The 24,712-nt window shown below is 38.6% G+C and overlaps 2 protein-coding genes and 1 pseudogene across 13 annotated transcripts; all 3 read right to left on the bottom strand.

The window, feature by feature from the left end:
* Positions 1 to 981: 981 nt before the first annotated feature.
* LOC105050578 (DEAD-box ATP-dependent RNA helicase 29-like) lies at positions 982 to 3,845 on the bottom strand (annotated as a pseudogene).
* A 372-nt stretch (positions 3,846 to 4,217) lies between these two features.
* LOC140859690 (glucan endo-1,3-beta-D-glucosidase) lies at positions 4,218 to 6,659 on the bottom strand. The gene has a single exon (XM_073261947.1). It carries the CDS (start codon positions 6,642 to 6,644, stop codon positions 4,452 to 4,454), a length of 2,193 nt encoding a protein of 730 aa, XP_073118048.1. The 5' UTR covers positions 6,645 to 6,659; the 3' UTR covers positions 4,218 to 4,451.
* Positions 6,660 to 10,627: 3,968 nt separating this feature from the next.
* Positions 10,628 to 17,214, bottom strand: LOC105050579 (RNA-binding motif protein 25). Of its 12 annotated transcripts, none has more exons than XM_073261942.1 (11): positions 16,552 to 16,818; positions 16,054 to 16,134; positions 15,788 to 15,912; positions 15,408 to 15,686; positions 15,005 to 15,261; positions 14,756 to 14,908; positions 13,639 to 14,065; positions 12,855 to 13,541; positions 12,217 to 12,767; positions 11,605 to 11,863; positions 10,628 to 10,916 (listed from the first exon to the last, which is right to left on the bottom strand). In XM_073261942.1, exons 4-10 carry the CDS (start codon positions 15,439 to 15,441, stop codon positions 11,612 to 11,614), a joined length of 2,361 nt encoding a protein of 786 aa, XP_073118043.1. In that variant the 5' UTR covers positions 15,442 to 15,686; positions 15,788 to 15,912; positions 16,054 to 16,134; positions 16,552 to 16,818; the 3' UTR covers positions 10,628 to 10,916; positions 11,605 to 11,611. The 12 variants fall into 12 exon arrangements, with proteins under 12 accessions (XP_073118043.1, XP_073118040.1, XP_073118044.1 ...); XM_073261939.1 differs by having other exon boundaries at positions 15,788 to 15,832; XM_073261943.1 differs by having other exon boundaries at positions 15,408 to 15,639; positions 15,788 to 15,832.
* Between the last annotated feature and the right edge of the window lie 7,498 nt (positions 17,215 to 24,712).

Here is a 24,712-nt window from a genome sequence, read left to right as displayed (position 1 = left end):
GCAGACACTCTGGTTGGTGGTCCCTTTGGAACAATCAAATTATGGATTATGTATCGAAGTGCAGTTGTCGACACCAGAGCTATAAAAGCGTGCCCAGAGGATATATAATATCCTTTTTTTTAAAGAAAAAGTAGCATCAATCCGTGCAGACCATACTATAAGGAGTACTTTTTCTGGTTGGGAACCATTCAGCTCTTGGCTTCTTTAAAGAGCAGAGGCTTTTCGTTTAGCTTTTTCTTTTTCACTTATCTATCGCGGTGTAGACAATGGGAAGTGCCTGTTGGACTCTAAATACACACAAATGGGACAAGGTCATACCTCTCAGAGAGGTGCTTGTCCGGTCCCAACCAACAGAGATGGGACATAGAAAGAGGGTAGCAGTATTTGCAAAAGGCACAGGGTAAGAATTTTTCAGTCATTTTCAGAATTCTGCAGATTGGAATGTGTTACCTTCTCTCTTTTTATAATTCATATAGAAATGTGTTAGCTTAAGGCACATTGTACTGTCGACACATTGATATTAAGAAAACACCTGAGTGCAAGAAATCTGATGACTGTGCTTGAAGGATGGCTTTATAGCTAGGTAGGCAGTCAAAATCGGTCCATTCAGCACAAAACTTATAGTAGTAATTATATATGTGGACTCATTAGCATTTAATCACTAAGATTCTTGAATCATAACTGATTAACAATTGATATAGTCAGAGCACCAATCGAAGCATTTAGCATTGCGCTTGGAAGGTTAGAGAGTGAGGCTGTTACATCCCTGCACTCAAAAAATGTGAAATCTCCCAGGAATTAGTACTCATGATATGTCCTGGATTACGATACTCTGACTATTGGTTGGTACCTCGCTTGTCTCATACCATTCTACCCCCCTGAACTAATGAAAACTTAAATTTTTACCATAAAGAGTTTTACAAACTAGATCTTTCTTCGAAAAAGATATATGAAAAGTATTAAAACTAGCCCACTTGTTATCACTCGCCGGCCATACTGAGATGGTGGCACAGCTCTATTCAACAAGAAAGCAGTGGCAGGTATATATCTCATTGGGATTCATCCTCATATTTAACAGAATAAAGTGTGGAACAGGATTTCTAGTGTCGTTTGATGAGATATACATGTATCTTATTTTAAAACCAATGTTACAACATGTTTCAACCTCATCCTACCACATTATTCCAGCTTTGAAAAGCATGAGCATAAAAAGGCAGAGTCAGCATATATCATAACCATGTAGGCATACATCACTTGTCCACATGATGTACAAATGAAACCACAAAAAATCACAAAATACAAGAAGAGAGAGGCATTTATCCCTGGAAATTTTTGAATTAAATAAAAATCTAGAGGATCTCAAGATCTTTGTTTACTGATTTTAATTTGATTTTATAATGTTGACAATAATGACGATGACAAAATAATAATAGTACAAAACAGAAAATAAAATATAAGCAGTGACACTGAGGCTGCAAATCTGGTGCCAACATACAGGTAGAACCACGTAACATAGAGCAAAAGAAGCAGCTTTGGAACAAACAAATCTTAGATAATGCAACAGCAATCAAAGAAAGTCGCATTATCAGTGATTTTCCCCTTTAGCCTCTAAAATGGTCTGCTTTGGTCTGTCAAGCATTCAATTGAACAAGAATAAGATGTTAGTCATTAACCAAGACAACAAGAAGCCAATTTCGTTCCTTTCACTAATAATCAAATCAAAAAGAACTGGGAAAAAAACCAAGTATGAGCAATTAGGATGCCTAATACAACACAATCAAGAAAGAAGGCACAAATCAACAATAAAAGCATCGTTGACTCAAATGGCACTAGCTTAAGTGCTTTTAAAGTTTCAGAAAATGCAAGTGCTGTCAATTCATTGCATCCCGCTGAACTTATAAAAATTGGGCGCAGACCTTCACAAGGTAAATCCTTTGCTTTTCTAAAAAGTTCTCTTGAAGGTAAAAGGCTTGGTCTTTGAATATAAGTGAAATACATTAGTACAACTCTATGCCAAAAAATCAGTTGGATCCATTAAAAATCTCATGAACTCTATCTGAAACAAGTCCTATCATTGGCTGGAGCAAGCACCTCCTACAGTTTCTTCATTAGCAATTGCCTGTTCAACTTTCACATACCTCTGTTGGAGCACATCTAAGAGGCTTCGAAAGAAATAGATGAAGATCTAACAGATAAGGCATATCCACAGATCGACAAATGAATAAGTAGTGCCTGTTCAAACTGTCCGACCTGCTCATCCCACTTTATGAACAAAAATTTTAGGCTTTGAAAGAAAGTCCCAACTTACCACATTATCAAGCAAAGCAATATCTTAGCCCCTTGCAGCAGCATCTGTCATTATTGGCAACATCGTCTTCCTTGCTCTGAATTCTGAAAGATGAACTTTTCAAGCATCCTGATACATAGACCCATAAGAAATGGAATGATCAATACCCTCTTCTCTGAAAAGAATGTTTAGAAACTCCATGTGATGCTTTGTTGAAAGAAAAATCAAAGCCTACTGATCAGAAATTATATTCTCGCTCAAGCTTCTCTTCATGCTGTAATGTGAAGAAGGTCAGCTTAAGATCTCCACTAATTTTAGTCTCCAAATCTAGCTGCACTAGCTGTGGATCACACAGACCAGCCATGGCAAACTCAGCAAGGACTTTTGGCAAGGATGCACTGAAAAGTAACTGTGAAAGAATTTGTAGACTGTTCAGAAGCCCATGCCAAATAGGCAGTCAGCTTCAGCAAACACTCCCTAAACCTCTGACAAACGATGCATGAGCCAGGAGTTGCAATTATAATATCAGGGTTTTGTACCAGTTCTTCAAATTGACTCTCCATGCTATCTCCACCAACCAATTGGCTAGTGCAAAGGTCTGTAGAAATGCCATAGGTCAAAATATGAAATAAAAATATATAATATGTGAATAGGTGGTCTCTAAATATATAATAAACCTTATAAGCTCTCCGGTTGCTTTGATTAAGGGAGGAAATCATATAGCTGAATGTATAGCTGAAATGAAGATATTTGTAAAACAAGAAAATGACACATAGACTTATTCTGCTTTCTATTTCATGGCCTCAAACTACAAGATCAGCAAGGAATCCATGAATCTCAAACTAAAAAGGCTTGCATATCTTTCATTAATTGAATAAAGTTTTTTTTTTTTTTGACAGAAATCAGTTGAATGAAATTTTGTTTCTTTTTTTGTCGTTCTCATATTATTTTTAGGAGACTATATACATGTTGGGTCGTACTACATTTGATTATCATATTAAATTCTAAGTATTCAGTGAAATTATTTTAATGTTTGAAAAGAAATTTAAGTTTGCAATGAACTGGCTGAAACCAACATTTTGTAGACAAACCAAGCACTTTATAAGACCGTTGTAGGTGACCAATAGAGCTAAGGGTGACCAATAGTGCTAAGACATAGAAAACAAAGAAAAGATAAACATGATCAAACATGAAGAAAGAAAAAATGATAATATATACTCTATTGTCCCTTGATTGATCCTCCAATCTTAATATGCACCAGAAATACCAACTATTGGTGCAGATGATAAACTGAAATTGAGACTAGACAAGTGAAATAACATCTTTACATCAAGCAATGATATTTGACATGCGCTACATTTATTTTTCAATATTCAGTATCTTAATTTTTATATTTTGAGTTTAAAATAATGGAGGCACAATCCAAAGGGTGTTTACAGGCCAACACAAAGCAAAATAACTAAGAATATATTATAACATCTAGGTTCATGCTATGTCTCTGTTTATCTGAAATTAAAATTCTGCAAAAACTTTTCAGACACTTGTATAAGATGAGGACTGTAGCTTCATGCGATCTGCACTCTAATTAATTAATCAGTTGAATGCAGTATTGAGGAGCAGAGACCAAAACCAGGAAAGAATAAAGACGAATGAGTCTTAGCCCATGTATTGAGATTTGAGAAAAGGAAAAAGAGAAGGGGAGAAGAAATTCCTGATGATCAAACAACAATAATTCATAAAACCCACAAGTCACAACTCCCAGACCCAATCTTTTGCACCACGAAAACTACCGAACCTGTGATCACAACTCATGCAAGCAAGCTTTACATCATATTGTATAACATAACCAAATAAATCTTTGGCATCTATTGTATCAGCTTTTTTGTTTTTTTTGTTTTTTTTTTGGTTTCTAAAATTAAACATATGCAAATAAATAAATAAACTGTTGTAAGACTCTCTCTATATCAATATTTGCTAAACCAGAAACAAGCTTATTCTGTCTTCAACATTTGAAAGCCCTCCTTTCTTTGTTGTTCAAGCTTCTTGTCACATTTCATGATATCCTGCTCTCATGTCTTTTGATAACCTTCTGCTTGTTCCCATGGCAGCTGAATCCCAGGAGAACTAATAGCAGAGCAGCAGCAAAAAAAAATGAGATTCTTCTTCAATGGCAATACTTTTCGAACCAGCAGCCTCTCACCCATCCCACAACTCCCTCCTCATCTTCATCCCTGCTGTGAATCCACCACAGCAAATTCGAGAGCGAGTTACCATCATCAAACCCATTCAGAGCCCTCACCTTCGCCAATGCTGACTCCTTGTCATAGACCCCTTCCATGGCATAAACAAACCCCTTCCACGCTTCCGTAACCCCTTCCCTTCCCAAAGCTGGCAACGTCCAATCCACCAACTCCTTCACAAACCTAACATCACGGAATAAAACCTCAGTTATAGGCAACAACGGCAAGACCTGAATCCCCATCCTGCATTCCCTCCACTCGGCAGGAGCAAACCACAGCCCGCTATCTCTCTTGTTAGCCCACAACACTCCAACCACTCTATTCTCCCTACTGAAATCATCCTCATACATGCCTTCTCCCTCCCTCACATGCCACCAAGTCTCCGCTGCTCGGATCTCGAATGCCGCCAGCGTCGACCCGATGGCCACAAGATGACTGTCTCCATAGCTCAATCCCATCAGAGCAGCCGCATAGTAAGCATTCACCGCCTCACTTGTGCTCTCCTGGTTCCGTCCATCGGCGAATTCAGTCAGCCCTCCTGCCCAAGAATGCAGCAACCATAGATCGAAGCACCTCAATCGGGTATAATTGGCTTCCGGCTTCCGAGACAGGGTCATGAAATCCGCCACCAAGGCATAAGCTTGTCGCCTGTACTTCCTCCCCCAAGCCGGATCGAGCTTCGCCAACACCGCTATCGCATAGAGGAAGTAACCCAAGTGGTAATGGTGATCATTGAAAACTCCAAATCCAAAATCCGCACCGGAGTCCACCGACCCCTGCTTGGTGACGAGGCCACCCCATTTGGGATCATAGAGGAAGGCATTCCCGCCGAAGCTCCCATCCAACCACGGCGTGATGGAGTCCCTCAAGAAGGACTGCACCGCCGGAATGACGTCCGGGAAACAGGTCTCTTCCGCGATCAGAGCCAGACGGGCAGCACGGGCGATGGCCTTCCCGTAAAAGTATGACGAAGTAGTGGCGATCGAACTCAGAGCGCCGACGTCCTTGGACAGGGCGGAGTTGATCTCCGGATAGCCGTCCTCGCTCGCGCCCTTGATCGAATGCCATGTGACCGAGGTAGGTTCGGTTTTCAAGACCCACGAGTCTCCGACCACGCCGACGAGCTCCCCGTCGATGCTCCGGTACTTGAAATCTCTCAAGACGGTGACGCACGAATCATCAAGCGAGAGGAGGCGGAGATGGAGGGGGTGGGCGAGGAGGAGGAGATCACCCCACCCCTTCGTCTCCCACTTGTACTCCAAACAGAAGGGTCGAGAAAAGGAAGCGTCGCCGGATACCGGGTAGCAGGCGGAGAACCGATCGAGAACGGATTCATAGCTGGGATCCGGGAGGAACGCGATCCGGATGACGCCGGAGAAATTCTGGGCGGTGAGCAGGGAGACGTTGGATTGGGTGAGGTAGAGCGGGGAGGAGGAGTAGCAGAGGAAGGTCTGGTCGCTGTTGAGACGGAAGGTGTGCTTGGTGGAGGAAGCGTTGGAGACGACGGAGAGGATGGCGTGGATGGTGGAGATGGAGATGGGGGCGGGGCCGGCGAGGGTGGAGCACGTGACGAAGGGGCTGCCGCGGACGAGGAAGAAGCGGAGGGAGGGAGGGAGGTCGAGGGTCACGCTGAGATCATCGCAAGAAGAGATGATGTGGTTTTTGGAGGAATCGGAGGAGGGGGAGGAGATGGTGAGATCGGCGTTGAAGGTCTGGTAGATGTAAGCAGGTGTGGCGAAGCGAGAAGGGAAAGAGATGGAGAGAGAGGAGTTGAGAGATTTGATGAGATAAGGGTGGATGTACTCAGGCTGGTCTCCGTTCTTGAGGACGAAGTTTTGGAAGAAGGAGTTGGTGGGGAGAGGGGAGGAGAGAAGTCGAGGGGAAAAGAATGGGGAGGGGTCAGGGAGGACGGTGGATTGGGCTTTTGGGAAGAGGAAGGGGGCGGGAGGATACTTGGGGTGGTGAGGCATCTTGGGAGGGGATGGAGGAGGAGAGGGAGAAGGGAGTGGAACTGGGATTGGGGAAGGAGGTCTGGGGCGTCGCTTCTTTTTCTGGAGGATTTGGGAGATTATATGGCTGGAGAGCCTACTAAGTCTCCTCCCGAGCTTCTTCAACATGTCCCTTTTATAAATGAATGACGCGGTGCAAGTGGTTGGCAGTGGTAGGTTTTGCTTTCAGATGGTATGGATTTCAAACTTTGGATTGGATGAAGTTACTTAAATAATTTGCAGAAAAGCTGCAATGCGATTGCCGTGGCACTACTATTTTCTTAAAAATTTGGTTAGGCATGAAGGGTGTGATACATGTTATGGACTTCAATTTTTTATGTATATATTTTATTTTTTTGATTCATATGAATGTACCTATTCTGGAGGAGTTTAAATAAAGATGGAGGTGGATTTGGTAGAGATACGGAAGGAAGAAAGCATGAAATGGACATGAATGAATTTGAAATAATTGAGAATGGGGATGGATGGAGCACAGGGAGATGGAGACACGGTTTTGGCATGCTGGAGTGGGAGATTTTGGCATTCCCTATGTAGTAGGTGGAGTGGAGTTGATTTTAAGATACGAAAGGGATTGCAACAGGGTTTGGACACTGGCTGACGAAGGAACTTATGCTTGATTTAGCGCGTTTGGCTTGCTTTTGCTTAGTATCCAAGGAAAGGAAAGGGATTGTCTTGCCTTGCAACTGGACAAGATTGAAAAGCTATGCAATGTGGATATTCTTATTTTGGTTTTATCTTTCCAGCAAAATTTTTATGGTCATATAACAATCATAACATAAAGCTGTTATACATGGAACTTTTTGGAGAAAAGTTGTGCATCTAATTTGTTGAATAAAAAGGCTACTAATTGAGCCTACCTCATCTAACTTGACTTTGATTAATAAATTATGCTGGGAAAAAATGGTCCCTGAAGGGAATATCTTGGATCTGTGTTTGCTGGGAAGGAGAATGTCAACATCATAGTAGTTCAGCAAAAAAATAATTAATGAACTAATTAATAATTTATAATAAAATTTCTAATGTTCTATTCAAATAATAATATCAAAATATACCATTAAAAAAATATCCAAAATTAATATTCTATTATTGCAACAATTTTAAAACCAAATTAGTACTATATAATACTATTCTAACACCACTACTAATGAAGTTGTGTATATAGATTGACCTCAATTCACCCATAAACATATGCCATAAAATGCAGCTTGGCAATCTACTTTTGTTTTTATTGTAAAAATTTTCAATCTCTTAATGAGCCCCTGTTCATATTAATGAAATCAAAGTGCAAGAGCAAAAATGCAGCAAAATCTGGTATGCCCTCATTCTAGCCTTTGTTGAATCCAAGCAAATGCTTGCATGTCAGGGGGCACAACATTTGGTCTGAGTTTTTTTTTTTTTTTTTTTTTTTTTTTTTTTTTTTTTGAAGCATCGTTTGGTCAGAAAACTACACCGGATCTAATATGGGTACTTCTTGGTCTGAAAACATCATGAAACACTGCTGAATCTACTAGAAGAACATGGAATAATCACCAAGATACGAAATCTATTTCCTTTTGCAAGATGTATATGTTTTTATTGTGCATGCATTATGCATATATTTAACGTTTCCATCTTTTCCTACGAATATGAACTTCCAAACCATCCATTGTGCAAATCAAATGGATTAATGTTGGGAATCTGCCTAGGCTTTAATTGAAAAAATAAATTTCCTTTCTTCATTAGTACAAATTATTATGTTTTAGTTACCTATTTAATACATGCGATGAAAAAAATATAGTTTTTGTGGAGAGCTTGAACTTAAAAGTCTATTTTCATTGATCTCTCTCTCTCTCTCTCTCTCTCTCTCTTAGATATATTGACCCACTAGATTTCTCATTAAGGGCTTATTTTTTTGTGAGTAAATATCACAAAAAAGTTAATCAATTTTTTTATTGACCAATTTGCCCATATTTTCATATTTTTTAAGATAGATAAGTATTTTTTATGGATAGCATTTATCCATGAAATGGAGAAAAAATCTTATCTATCTAGAGGGTGACTAAATCAATTTTCCATCAGCCAGTAAATAGGCATTTAATATAATTTTTAAAATACCCTATCTTCTATCTTCATTTTCAATGTTTCCGTCGTTCAATATCTAATAACTCAGTCATCCACTTTCTTCAAACCTAAAAAGCATAAAAGATATTATGAAAAATATGGATAAATTTTAACAACTTACTCAGAAAAGCAGTAACGCAAAAGAACATGAGTAATAGATTTCGAAGCCACTTTTTCATGCATAAAAGAATATGAATAAATTATTTTCTATCTAAATATTAGCTAAAAAATATGTACCTAGAAAAATATAAATTTTTAAATAAATTTTTTACCCATAAATAAATGGGCCCTAAGGTCCATATTCATGGAATTTATTGAACTGTAATTAGGTTGAGCCTTATCAAAAGTTGGGCCTTAGATGGCCAGACTCCTTAAGTTTTTGTGACAATTTGTATAGCCATGTAGCAGGCAAATGGTAGTGAACCTTTCCAGAGGATGCGCTTTAATGGATTCCTAAGATTAGAACTAGCCATTAAATACTTCCTCTCCTACGGAACTAATAAACGAGCTTTCTAACTTCCACACTCACAAACATAACAGCAGCTAGTGACAAAGATGAATAAGCTTCGGACTGACATTCAAATTTACTAAATCCGTTCTTCATACTCAAGAGGGCTCAACATTTATCCCTATATCGACACAAGTTATATAAAACGAAGATTTTTTATTTATATTTATTTATTTTGGTTGAGGGCGGGGGAACGTTTGATCGGTATCGCTAAATTAGTGACCCGTTTGATGTCAACTGAAAATAACCAAAACCATCAATACCATCGGCCATTTAGCCATCGGTCAATCGTACACGGTTTCAATTTGCCCCAAACCAGACCTAAATCAATTTAGGCAGCTTGAAGGCTCAACTAAAAGAATACAAGATGATGCGGTCTCCGATCGTAGATCATTGCACCACATATAATTCTTCTTAAAAGCAGAAGAAAATACATGGATAGACATGCGACAGAAAAGGTGTACGCGCACAAAAAGTCCAAAAGCATCTTTCACATAATTTGCATGATTAGAAACTTTTTTAAATAACCTTGGTATGGTATCGGACAACGAATCACTGCCAATTGTACAAGCGAAGAAAACAACGGAACTTCAGAAAATGGAAGTACCTAGTCACACTTTCAGCGAGACAATTTAAACCATAGAAAAACACACGTTCGGGCCTGAGAATTGATTAAAAAGGAACTCAAATAATTCTGGGTGGGATGAAAGGAGCATTCTAACTGCTATTTCCACTGAAAAAGGAAAAACACCCCTATCAAGTGCAACTAGTACACCATGAGAGATCCAGATACAAATTAACAGAAGCGGATGATCAGGTCTACATAGGCCATAGGAACCCCATAGCATAGCTGGTTCATCAATAAAAGTATAGTGAATTCAGTTCACAAAATTTAAATAAGAAACAGAAAATAACGTGAAAAGATTTAATGCATAGTCATGAGAACTTCGTTCATTTACATGGTATCGTTTTTCTTTATTAGGTAGGAGAAACAGGACAACAATTAATATAAAACATGATATCCTACATTAACGTTTATGCTAGTTTCTAGCTCCATGACATTTGTATGCAATAATTTCTAAAGCGATGTAAAACAGTAACAGCAAGGAATATTGAAGAGTATCGGTAGAGCATGCACAATTGGTCGAGGGCCAAATGGTTTCACAAGGCGCCACAGCAGCAGAATATTCATCTCTATGGTGCGATACAAAATTAGCGGTACTAAAAAGTAGATGTTAAGAGCATCCCCCTAAATCTTACATATTTGGCTTTCCATGCCAACAAAGGATAATTTGCATATAACCGATTGATGATCATCGCGCGTGCAACGCACGATAGTTGAAACCTGAAGCCTTAATGATCGAATCTCTCTCATATTCAGGTCCACCTTTCTGACTTGTAACGCATGATACTTGAAACCTGAGGTCTTGATGACCGAACATTTCTCATATTCAGGTCCACCCCTTGGAGCAATAGCACTATAGGACTCAAAACATCGATCCTTTTTTTCTGTGAATTGTCGCTCACATGCCACAATCATATAAAAGATACAAGATAGAGGGAACTCGAGTGACCTGACTTGGCTTACGAGTTACAACAATGGGTAAAATCATTCTAAACAAACAAACAAAAAGGACGAAAATCATTTACAACTGCCGCATAGGTTTTTTTCCATGACCATTTATTTTGCCTCGGGTAACGAATGAAATAGTTGAAGTTCCCACCACTTGCAAACATCCATGCGGTAACTGATGAACTAGCAGATGCTCTATCTGCAATCATGAAGACATACATAGAATGTTACATCAGAGTTGATTAGCAAGTTCTCAATGTGCAAGAAATGTCCAATAACACTGATCACTTCTGAGAAAAACATTAAATTGCAACAGAAATTAATCTAGTTTCACGTATAAAATAGTTCGGAAGTGTTATGATTCATGTCCTCCCAAAATTAACCTAAATATGGGCACCCGTGAGTCTGTACTATTATCCATACGGCTCTGATCAAGGCTTCTCCTTCCAAACACTAGATATACACAATTTAGTCAACACGTGCCTAAACAAACCAATCAGATATGGACTTCCACTGGTCTGCCATCTGTGTGGCAAGATTGAAATAAATAAAAGGTTAAGACTTGTCCTCTCACAACAAAGCGCTCTTCTTTTTTCACAGAAGCACTGCAAAATCTGAACCTCAAATGCACAAAAAGGCCCTTCATGATCATCTCCGAGATGATATTGAGAATGGCAGGTCAAAGCAACCAGAGAACAAATATGGATCCTTCACCAATCAGGCATAAATCCTGGTATGTGATGTATTGAGATTGATGACCACAGAAACAAGCACTCAGTGGAAATGGCTATTTATAATTTCTGTTCTCTACAATACTATAACAATAACTTTGACATAGAAAAATAATGCACGAAAAAGATAAGTAAGACAATGAAAGGAAATGCAACCTGGCAGTTAGACCCTTGGTTTCAACTGTAGACCTGTCTCAACTCTCTTGATTTCGAAAATTAACATCCTCCACATCTTGAGGACAAACATTTCTGCCTCATCATCCAATATAGATAAAAGCAGTTCTAGCAACTTCGTTGCCTGCATGTGATCTCTGATACAGGACACAATGTAGTCAACCAGTGTTGCTTCCTCCTCTCCAAGAAATTCAGTTATTTTCTTTGAAATCCATGGTCTCATTCTCTCATGCAACTCATGCTGTTAAAATTAAGGCATTAGAAAGCATAATAAACAAATATAAGCATCCGAAACAAAATGTATAAATTCTATGATCAGGAATTTCCAGCTTAGTTATTTGACATATTATTTTTCACGAAGTTACCATTCTGAACCTCTCATTTTTCTAAGAAAATTGTAGATGGAACCTACCAAATACCAACAAAGGCAAACTCTGCATGAACAAATTAGCATTGTTAACTAATAATAATGCATGAAGGTACCTCAAACACATAATAGGTGCACTGACTAATTATTCTGATTTCATATGCAACAGATGTTAATAAAAGGAAAACGATGATAATTGCAGCAGAACAAAGGAAAAGTTTCCTCACCTTGTCATATATATCCCAATTAATTTTGTAAACAAATAGTTCTTCTTTAGTCTTTGGGATCATGTCAATCAACTGTTTTGCATCCAAAAGCTTCTTGTTTTCCGTTTTCAACTTATCTTCTCGTACCCTTTGCCGATCAGGCCTCTTCTCCTTGCTCCCATCCTCGCCATGGGTACTCTCATCATTGTTTCTATCTCGCTCTCTCTGACTAAATCTGTCACTAGATCTTCTACTTCTTTCCTTTTTTATTTCAGCCTTTTTCAATTCAGCAGCAGCTACCAGATTTGCAGGTGCCCCAGAAGCATTAGTCTGGACAGCCTGCATTTCCTCAGTAGAATAATCGAGGGGCACAAGAGGTCTCATCTTTTTCTCATCTACATCTTCATCATCCTCTTCATGAAAAACAGATAGTACGGTTGTTCGTTTCCCTGAACCTATAAGACCAAACCCCAGCTTTCTAGTTGGAGCATTGTTAGTCTGCTTCATGTCTGTTGCTGCAGCCAATCCCATAGTCAGTTCATCACCACTGCTGTTTCCGTAGATTCTGTCACCTGTAACAATGAACATCCATATGACATAATAAGAAAATAAGCCAGTGAAGAGCAATCCATGCCATAACAAATGTCCAATAAACTTACCAGGGGTATCACCATTACCAGAAATGCTTTCATAAGCCTGGTCTGGAGAAATCTGTGCACCTTCAGCAGTTTTTCTTTCCTGCATCACAGGTTTTTCATTCTCGGTAATCATATCAATAGGAGGCTCCATATCATCTTTAGGTGGCTGCTCCTCAATTGCCCTCTTCTTTGCTTCGGCAATTTGTTCCTCCTCTTTTAATTTATCAGCCAAGTCATCGTCCTTCTCCCTCCGTCTCTTTCTCCTCTTCTCCTCAAGCGTGCTGCTCCTACACCTTCTTTTCCTTGAATCATCATCATCATCATCACTGTCATCTTCCTGCTTCAGGATCTCTCTGCGGCGTTCCCGTTCCCTTTCCTTCTCTCGTTCCTTCTCGTACTGCCGCTGGTACTCTTTCTTTTTTTCTCTAGCTTCCCACTCCTTAAGATGTTCTTTATACAATCGCTCAGCCTCTCTCAACTTCAGCTCTCTTTCCCTCTCCCTCCTAACTCTCTCTCGCTCTCGTTCCCGCTCATATCTCTCCAGTTCCCTTTCCTTCTCCCGTTTCAAATCACGCTCCCTATCTCGATCTTTGATCTTACTATCATGCTTCCTGCTCTTATCAGGTGAGCCAGTCTCATGCTTGTGGTAATCAGTTGCTGGCTTATTTTCACTTGTTGTCTCATCATCATTCTTATCTTCAGCAGCATCTTCAACAATAAGAATACAATATGTTACAACAGCACAGCAATGCAATCAAAGTAGTGTGCCAAATTATTATTTTAAAAAAATAAAAAATTAATTTACCTCTTTTCATAATACCCATGTCTGAATACCCATCCCCCGATCTTGAAACACCTTCAGAATTTGACTTAGCAGAACCAACAGCAGGGGTCTGTGCTGGTGGTAGCGGAGGAGGCAGAGGTTTAGTCTTTAATCTTTCCTCTATCATATCTGTTAGTTTCTCAAGGGCATCTCTATCAGCCTGATGATCTTCATCTGTAACAATACCAAATTTCTGGATGTTCTCTTCATTTTCTTTATCCCTGGAATCTTCTGAATCCTTTCCCTTTTCTTCTACAGCTGGCTCTGGAGGCTCTTGCTTTTCAACACCGGCTGTACTTTCACTTTCTTTATCAGCAGCTCCAGCTTCAGTTTCTTTGAGCTTTTCTTGTTCAGTTTTCTTTTCAACATATAGCTCAAGATATTCCCTGGTTGCTTGGTCAACTTTTAGCTGAAAAGGAGAAAATTTTAGTCCATGATCAAAATTGGGGAGCATATGATGCACAAAAATTGCAAACCACATAGGAATTAGCATGTCCAAATGTAACAGACCAGAGTTATAAAGTCCTAGCCTTATATTTTTTGTCTTGTATGAGAAGCAATGCATTAAACAGCCAACAATGCTTGTGAAAAATAAAGCACTGTTCAAAACACCGCAATAACCCAATGAAATCACCAACAAAAAAAAAAAAAAAAAACATACTAAAAGACTCAGCTCTCATCTTATTGTCATCTGCATATTAGATGAAAAAATCCATGTTTGAAAACTGACAAGGGCAATCACGATAAATATATGGACCAAACTAAATAACAATAAAAAAAGCACAGTCATTTAATTCATTTTAGCCCAATTACAAAATCAAATTTTTCCCTAGACAAATTGCTCCTTTTTTTTCGAAGAAAAGAGGAAGGGGGGCGGTGGAAAGAGGGGACCGGCGTGCCTTCTAAATTAGATGGTGTACCAAGAATAGAACCATGCATCCGTACTGCATATAGAGCTTGAAAGAACCAATACAACAAATTGATATGACAAATTTGATTCTTGGTAGATCAAATGAGCTTTTTCTTGAAAATAGTTTTTCGCACATTTCATCAGCATTCAAAAATGACATCTGAAAATAAAGTAAGAGGACAACCATACCATCAGCTCTTGTCCATCGATGTTCAAATTACTCAACAAGCGCAATGCTCGAAGAACTCCTTCAGCAGACTCAAATTCACAAAACCCAAAGCCCTTAGGAGTTCCATTAGAGGGATCTTGAGCACGTTTCCAACTCTTCACTGGTCCACAAAGCTTGAAGAAAAAAAGAAATAAAAATCACACGTCAAAACAACAAAACTATATGACACATTTATTTCTGCAACATATAGTAGTAAGAAATAAACTCACCCGAAGAAGAGACAATAGAAACTCATCATCTACTGTGAGTGCAATCTTGCCAACATAAGCTGTGGTTTGGGGCTTTTCTGTTGGTGCAACAACAGGGACAACTGGCCTGACCACAGGGGTAACAATAGGAGGAACACCACGAATCCCAGTAACAGGAGGTCGTGGAAGTTGGGGTATCATGCCAATTGGTGGAATTGGGCGTGGAGGAAAACCAGGACGAATCATAGTTGGGTATGGTGCAGGATAACGGGGCACCCCTGCAGAAACACAAAAAACATATATGCAAATTTCTCAGACAGAATCTATAGATTTACCAAGCAATGAGTTAAACATTCTTAGCAAGCATGTTACTTTACCAAGGGAAAATGGAAATAATAGACAAGAACAATTAAAACATTGTTACCACACAACATAAGCATACAAGAGATGCGCAGCATAAGTGTGGCAACTATCCCCAGCTGAACAGCTAACCTGAGGGGACATGCAAAAAAAATAGCATCTATTTCATAAAACTAGAGTATGTAAAATTGCACTTACCTTGTCTACAATCTTGGACACAATCTTCTGAAGTTATCCCAGGTAAGAGTGAGTTTGAGCAATTGTGAGACTTGTCAAGGTCACATCATGGCAATACACTATTCAATTGTGACAGCACTACGAAGGCATCACTATTTCTAAGCTTCTTATAAAATCAAAACAGTACAAAGTTACAAAAAGGAGAATGATTGGGTAAAGGAAGATAAAGAGCCGTACATAATACGCAGTCAAAGAAGATTATTGTACCTCGAGACATTATGGCAACCAGCAGTCAGATGCTAACATGATCCACTGTTGAAAAAAAAATTTACGCATCCATGAAAGCCGTGAGGGGAAAAAAATGTTCTTTGGTCTCGTAAACTGGTACCATACTATATTTGTAGAAATAGCAATGAAAGTCAAATTTTCTTTCCACATACAAATACCTGACTAAAAGTTTGCAAGACACAAAACATATCCAAAATACAGCTAGGTGCTATATATTCAATGGAACCAGGAGAATTTAAGCATACCAAACATATAGTGGAAGTGATCTTTTAAGAACCGCAAGAGGAAGCCTGCCGATCTTTCTCACCAGGAACCATAGGACGATGCTGTAGGAGAAAATATCCAGTCATCGATATCAAAAGCATCCCTTATCTAACCAACCAATAGGTTTTCTTCTCTTTCCCATGCTCCTCCTTACCCCATCACCCATTCCCACTAAATCCAACAACTAACACACAGTAACACAATCACCAATTAACTCCTAAAGAAAACACTAATAGAATCCTAATGCATCTAGCATTCTCTACCACATTACAACCATTGTCATCTCTTATTGTTCATGCGAACAGGAAATAAAAAGAAAAACAAAAACAAAAGATTGAATTACACACGACGAAAGCTAGTTATAATCATAAGTTATAAATACTAAAGCCAGATCGCATATAATAAACCGTCTTCTACTTATAAAGCAAGCAACAGAGACATTTAATTTAAAGAGGTATCGCCAATTCAAGAAAACCCACCAGGTGGAGGTATCGCTGCCGGAGCCCACGGTGAAGGCGCGGGAACTCCCATATATCCATTGGGAACCTGCCCGTAGGGCACCGGGGCGGAGTGGGGGAGCTGACCGGAGGGAACCTGGTACGCGCCAACGGGCGGCATGGGCGAAACAGAGGCCGTCGCGCCACTCACCGCCCCGGGAAGCATGATCCGGACCGGGGCCGAGATCCCCGGCGGCTGGATGCTGGGGTTTTGAGCCATCGGACCCCGAAAGCTGGGAAACGGGATGGAGTACTGGGGGACAGGAGGAGCACCCAGGGGCCGGAACGACGGGGCGAAGGCTGGAACTGATGGAGGAGAAGGGATCACGACGGCTGGGTTTGGATTGAGGTTAGGGTTAGGGTTAGGATTAGAATTTGGAGGGAGATTGGGGCTAGAGTTTTCGGCGGCCACGGCGGAGGCGCGAGTGGAGGAGGGAGGGGGGAGAGAGGAAGGATTTTGGGGGGCGGCTTGGGGATTCTCGGGCTCCGATTTGTCTAGTTTTGGCTCTTGGCTTTCGGGGGAGGAAGGGGAGCCAACCGCCATTAGAGGAGCTCGAAAAAAGGAACCAGGGGAAGCAGGGAGAATTGATTCGTTGCGGCGAACAATTTGAGGTTTTATCCCGAGGCCTAGTCTGACGGTGGCTGTAATTGATGACCATCTAGTTATGAGGCACTAATTATAAACTTCGGCGAGGCGGAGGGAGCACGGGTCTTAATGTGGCGCGATCCGATCCGGCTTGAATATAACCCAAGAGGCACCCAGACTCATAACTGGATTTGGATAGAGGAGTAAGTTCAATTATCAAAGAAATGATGGAAGAGGTCCATTGATCTTAACATTGTATATGCACCGATCGTTGGAGTTTGAAATGTGTTATGGAGTCATACTATCTCAATTTTTATCCTCGATTTTAAGCTTCAGATGCAATCTTTGGCCAGCAGTCAAGGTGTCGAGATATATCTCAATGGCGAGCATCATCTGGATGTCCCACTCTTTTTGTGAAAATGCTCTCGTCGTCATAGCTCCAACTTGGATGACTCTTGAGATCGAGAGATTAGGGTTTTGGTTTGAAGAGTCAAGAAGAAGCGGATGATCCCATCGTACTTTGTCTCCAAACATTGCTCTTAGCCAGCTACCAATGACCACATCGCACTACTACTGAGCTCATGCTCAGAATTACATTGATAACTTCCGAAGTCCCAAGGACACTGAGCTGTTATAACTTATAAGGATGACGTGGACTAGTGCCACATTCCTATGGTTACGATGGAATTTTCAATGGTTACAACAAAGCGTGGCATACAAGTTAATGCCATTAATAGACTACTACCCACGTTGACATCATGGATCATGATTCTCCATGACAGTTATCAGTAATCAAGATAATTGTTGCTCCTTGGGTTGATTTTGATGATTACAAAGCATTTGAAGAGGTACTAATGATTTTCGCTTGAAAAAGACTTATTGCTCTTCAAGAGCAAAATCGTAATTTTACCAAAATCATGATTTTAAAATATCAAATGATAGAACAAAAGATTTGTGATCTATTGATGAAAATTTTATTGGTTTTGGACTTGTATTTTAAAAGATATGCATGTTTGAAAAATATGAGTCGACCCATGAGTCGACTCATGGCACATGAGGTGTGTGGCACACTGAAATTCTTGGTCGGCACAAACTTGGCACACCTTGTGAGTCGACCCATGAGTCGACCTCTGTGGGTTTTAAGCCAATTTTACAGAACCTTGCATCCCGTTTGATTCTCTGATGTTCTTCCACAGAGGTCGACCCATGAGTCGACCCCCAGGCATGAGTCGACCCATGAGTCGACCCCTGTGACGGAATTTTTCCACAACGGCTAGTTTTTTAATCCATTTTAAGTGCTTTTAATGCTCATTTAATGTGGTCTAACGGCTCTATTTCAGTCTAGAATATTTTTCATTATTTTTTGAAGCTATAAAAGGGACAAATAGGTGGGAATCAAAAAGAAGAAATAAGAAGAGAGTTTTTGAAAAAGAGATTTCAAGCAAACTTTTCAGTCCTAAGCAAGAGCTCACTTAAAGCATTCAAGAAACCTTTAATCCAAGCTCACCAACTCCTCAAGTGCACATTCAAGTCTCCAACCACCTTGAGGAAATCAAAAAGAGTCTTCTTCCCTTTGAGTAAAGTGTATTTAAAGCATCATACGCTCATTAAAGGAGCTTTCTTTGTACTTGTGCTATTCATTGTTTTACTTTGTTTGAGTTATTGTTTTTATTTTGAAAGGGTTCCAAAACAAGGGAAGGTTGATCCGAACCTTGAATCGGAGTGTATTGGGTTGGCTTGTACCCGAAAAACAAGTGGATTAGCTTGGGATAGCTAGAGTCGGAGTTTCCGACGTTTGTATTCGTGTTGAATACAAATTAGTGGATTGAAATTCCCAAGTAGGAGCTTGGAGAGTGGATGTAGGTGCAAGGTTGGCACCGAACCACTATAAATCCTTTTGTTTGTGATGTGCCTAATTGCTCTTCTTTAACTCTTCATTATTTTCTTGCATTCTTGCTTTTAGCCATTAGTCTTGAATTAATTTTACTCTCCTTATTTATTTAGCTATTGTCAAACATTTTTTATAAGTCATAAGTTAAACTTAAAATTTTTAGAAACCCAATTCACCCCCCCTCTTGGGTTGTATAGCTGGGCAACAAGTGGTATCAGAGCCCGATGCTCTAGCCCTACTTTGATCTAAACAATCAAAGAGTCAAAGATCTATGGCAACTCAAGTCGACACTTCTCTAGTCGAGGAGCAATCCACTAACCGACCTCCACTTTTCAATGGGTCTAATTACACCTATTGGAAAGCTCGGATGAAAATATTCATTCAAGCACTCGACTATGATATGTGGAGTATCATAGTGAACGGTCCTCACACACCCACTAAAATTATAGATGGTGTGGAATCAGCCAAACCCGAGAAAGAATGGGATGAGGTTGATAAGAAAATAGCCCAATTAAATGCTAAAGCAATGAATATTCTTTATTGTGCTCTTGATGCTAACGAATTTAATCGCATTTCTACTTGCTCGTCTGCTAAAAAAATATGGGATATGTTAGAAGTAACCCATGAAGGAACCAATCAAGTAAAGGAGTCTAAAATCAACATGCTTGTGCATAAATATGAATTGTTTAAAATGGAGCATGATGAATCCATAACTAAAATGTTTACTCACTTTACTGATATTATAAATGGTTTAAAGAGTTTTGGTAAGTCCTATACTAACAGTGAGCTTGTAAGAAAGATTTTTAGATCCTTACCAAGAACTTGGGAAGCCAAAGTGACCGCCATCCAAGAAGCCAAGGACTTGAACATCCTACCCTTGGAAGAGCTTCTTGGATCATTGATGACTCATGAGCTGAGCATGAAGTAACATCAAGAGGAAGAAGTCAAAAAGAAGAAAATAATTGCCCTCAAATCTACAGCTCCATCAGATGAAGAAACTGATGATACTGAAGATGAAGAACAGAATGAAGAGATGGCACTCATTACCCGAAGATTCAAGAAATTTTTGAGAAAAAGAAAATAAGGGATGAGGAAGAGGCCATTCACAAAAGGGGAACAGAGCAAAGAAAAAGAGAAAGATCAACCCCTTATCTGCTACGAATGCAAGAAATCGGGACACTTCAAGTTCGAATGCCCACAACTGAAGAAGGGTCCCAAGAAGTACAAGAAGAAGGTCATGATGGCCACTTGGAGTGCGAGTGATGACTCAAGCTCCGAAGAAGAAAACTCGACTGAACAAGCCAACCTGTGCCTTATGGCACACGAAAATGAGATAATTTCCGAAACTCCTAGTGACTTTACATTTGAAGAACTACATGAAGCTTTTTATGATTTAGTTGATGAATTAAAGAAACTAGGGATGAAGAACAAAGATCTAAAATTGAAAAATCAATCTTTATTAAAATAAAATGAAAGTATTTTAATTGAAAAATCCACCCTGCTTCAAGAAAAATAAAGTTTAAAGAATGAAATTGCCAAGCTAAAACCAATAGTAGAAAAATTCACCTTGAGTTCAAATAAACTTAATATGATTCTTGATAATCAAAAAGCCGTGTATGACAAGGCTGGACTTGGCTATAACCCTTTGAAGAAATAAAAGTATCTGAAAAATATCTATGTAAACTCTTCAAATAACAAGTTCTCTAATAGTACTTACTTCAAATGTGGTAGAATAGGACACAAGTCATACACTTGCTTCTCTAACAAATCTGTAAACTCAAATGTAAAGAAAATATGAGTTCCAAAAGGAACCATTATGACTAACCAAAAAGGACTCAAGAAAGCTTGGGTACCTAAAACAAAAACTTGACTTTTGCTTGCAGGTGTGTCTAGCATCCCAAGGGAAAAATAGAAAATGGTATCTTGACAGCGGATGCTCGAGACACATGACTGGTGATGAATCCCAATTCATCACTCTTGATGCTAAGAATGGAGGGATGGTCACCTTTGGAGACAATGGCAAAGAAAAGATCATCGATATAGGTAACATTAGTATCACTCCCTCCAAATACATTGAAAATATTTTGTTAGTAAATGGTTTAAAGCATAATTTACTACACATTAGTCAATTTTGTGATAAAGGATATAAAATTATTTTTGAATCTTCTGTTTGCATTGTAACTAGTTCTATTAATGATGGCATTAAATTTATTGAACATAGACATGGTAATGTTTATATGGTAGATTTAAATGATCTATCCAAAATAAACATGCAATGCCTAGTATCCTTGAATGCTAAAATTAATGAGACTAGTTGGCTTTGACATCGTAGGCTTGCATATATTAGCATGCATTCACTTTCAAAATTAATTAAGAAAGAATTAGTTCTTGGTTTGCCAAAATTAAATTTTGAAAAAGATAGAATTTGTGATGCATGCCAACTAGGTAAACAAACAAGAGTTTCATTTAAATCCAAAAATGTTGTTTCAACCTCTAGACCTTTAGAGCTTTTGCATATGGACTTATTTGGACCTACTAGAACTACTAGTCTGGGAGAAAAATGATATGATTTTGTAATTATAGATGATTACTCTCGTTTTACTTGGGTTTTCTTTCTGGCACACAAAGATAAAACTTTTCAAATTTTCACTAAATTTTACCAAAAAGTCACTAATGAGAAAGGATTTTCAATTCAAAATATTCGAAGTGATCATGAAACTGAATTTGAAAATCAAGACTTTGAAAAATTTTGTGATGAAAAAGGAATAGGCCATAATTTTTCTGCACCTAGGACAACCCCAACAAAATGGGGTAGTAGAAAGGAAAAATAGAACCCTAGAAGAAATGGCCCATACCATGCTATGTGAAAGCAACCTTCCAAGATACTTTTAGACGGAAGCCATTAACACAGCATATTACATTTTAAATCGTGCTTTGATTAGACAAATTTTAAAGAAAACCCCCTATGAGCTTTGGAAAAAAAGAAAACCTAATATTGCTTATTTTCATATTTTTGGTTGCCGATGTTTTGTATTAAATAATGGTAAAGAAAGACTTGAAAAATTTGATGCAAAATCAGATGAAGCAATTTTTTTTGGTTACTCCTCCACTAGTAAAGCTTTTAGAGTTTTTAACAAAAGAATCTTAGTAGTAGAGGAATCGATACATGTTGTCTTTGATGAATCTAACGATCTTCCTTCAAGGAAGAATGAAGGTGTTGATGATGCAGATCCTCTTATAGAAGGAATGAAGGAGATCACTCTGAAAGATTCAACAATTCAAGATGATGGGGAACATGAAGACAAACAGGATGAGAGAGGTGAAGAACATCAAGAACAACCTCAAGGTACAAATGACCTACCCAAAGAATGGAGGTATGTTCACAATCACCCTAAGGAGCTAATTATTGGTGATCCTATGTATGGGGTAAAAACTCGTTCTTCACTTAAAGATGTATTTAATCATTATACTTTTGTCTCTCATCTTGAACCAAAAACTATTGAAGAAGCTGAAAATGATTATAATTGGATTAATGCAATGCAAGAGGAACTTAATCAATTTGAAAGAAATAATGTATGGACTTTAGTATCAAGACCTAAAAATTATTCAATAATTGGCACAAAATGGATCTTTAGGAACAAATTAGATGAACATGGAAATGTAATAAGAAATAAAGCAAGATTGGTTGCTAAAGGTTATAATCAAGAAGGAATTGATTTTGATGAGACCTTTGCACCTGTTGCTAGATTAGAGGCCATTAGACTTCTACTTGCATATGCTTACTTTATGAAATTTAAATTATTTCAAATGGATGTCAAAAGTGTATTTTTGAATGGATATATTGCTGAAGAAGTCTATGTAGAACAACTTCCAGGTTTTAAAAATCATACTTTTTCTAATCATATTTTTAAATTAAATAAAGCACTATATGGTTTGAAACAAGCACCTAGGGCTTGGTATGATAGGCTAAGCAAATTTTTACTAAATAATGATTTTTCAAGAGGTAATGTAGACATAACCCTTTTCATTAAAAGAAATCAAAATGATATATTAATTATACAAATATATGTTGATGACATTATTTTTGGGTCTACTAATGAATCTCTTTGTCAAGACTTTACTAAGCTCATGCAGGGGGAGTTCGAGATGAGCATGATGGAAGAACTTACATTCTTCCTCGGACTCCAAATCAAACAAACAAAGGAAGGAATCTCCATCACCCAAAGCAAGTACATCAAGAAATTACTCAAAAGATTTGGAATGGAGAACTCCAAAGCAATTGGCACACCCATGAGCCCTTCATGTAAGCTTGACAAGGATGAAGAAGGTAAATGTGTAGACTTAAAATATTATAGAGGTATGATTGGCTCTCTATTATATTTAACTGCAAGTAGGCCTGATATCATGTTTAGTGTTTGTCTGTGTGCTAGATTTCAATCTAATCCTAAAGAGTCTCACTTGAATGCTGTTAAAAGAATTCTTAGATATTTAAATGGTACTCAAACTCTAGGATTATGGTACTCTAAGGACTCATTAATTGACTTAATAGGATATTCAGATGCTGATTTTGCTGGATGTAAATTAGATAGAAAAAGTACTAGTGGAACTTGTCAATTTCTTGAAGTTAACCTAATCTCCTGGTTTAGCAAGAAACAAAATTTGGTAGCACTGTCTACGGCTGAGGCCGAATACATTGCAGCCGAAAGTTGTTGTGCTCAAATCTTGTGGATTAAGCAACAACTCGAAGATTTTGGTATCAAACTTAATGAAATACCCATAAGATGTGATAACACTAGTGCCATAAATCTTACTAAAAATCTAATTCAGCATTCTAGATCTAAACATATTGAAATCAGACATCATTTTATAAGGAAATATGTTCAAAACAAAGATATAATTCTTGACTATGTTTGCACTGAAAATCAATTAGCCGATATCTTTACAAAGGCCCTAAGTGAAGATAGATTCTGTGAAATTAGGAGAGATCTAGGAATTCTTGATCCATTTGCTTAAATATCTCTTTAATTCCAAGGAATCAATGTCAAAATTTTTTTGAGCTCAATTTTCATTATCTCTCTTGGACCTAAAAGCTCAAGATTATCATTCTCACAACTTTTCATAGAGCAAAAATTCTTCTCCCAGAATTTTGAATTTTTTTAAAATTTATTCATAATTTTTTTGAAATTTTATGAATCATGAGTCGACCCCCTAGGGTCGACCCAATGGCATATTTGCAATTTTCGGCCAACATCCCACGGTTCATCTCTTTTTAACTAAAAATCCGTTCATGAGCCGACCCCTCCATCTTCGTCTTCCTCCCTCCAAAACCCGTAGTCCTCCTCTTCTTTCTCTCTAAATCTAAGGTTTAAGCCCAAGATCCTTCTTCCATCACCTCACCACCTCAAATCGCCCCTTGGGAAAGGCACTATTCCCATTTTTCTCCCTTGATTGGAGCAGTTGGAGCGTGCTCTAGCTTCCACCATTCTTCTCCAAATCAGGATTTTTCTCCTTCAAAAATCTCTTTCCATCCCCTAATAACCCTCCTTCTCCTCACCCATTTGATCTTCCAAGTCTCCTTACTTGCTCTTATGGTGAGAATGGCTCCAAAAATGAAACTCCCTCAAAGAAGAAAATCGGTCCGTGAGCTGGAAGAGTGCGTGCGCAGG

Source organism: Elaeis guineensis, chromosome 8 (genome assembly GCF_000442705.2).
Source record: "Elaeis guineensis isolate ETL-2024a chromosome 8, EG11, whole genome shotgun sequence".
NCBI lineage: Eukaryota > Viridiplantae > Streptophyta > Magnoliopsida > Arecales > Arecaceae > Elaeis > Elaeis guineensis.
This window is presented reverse-complemented; position numbering and strand designations above follow the sequence as displayed.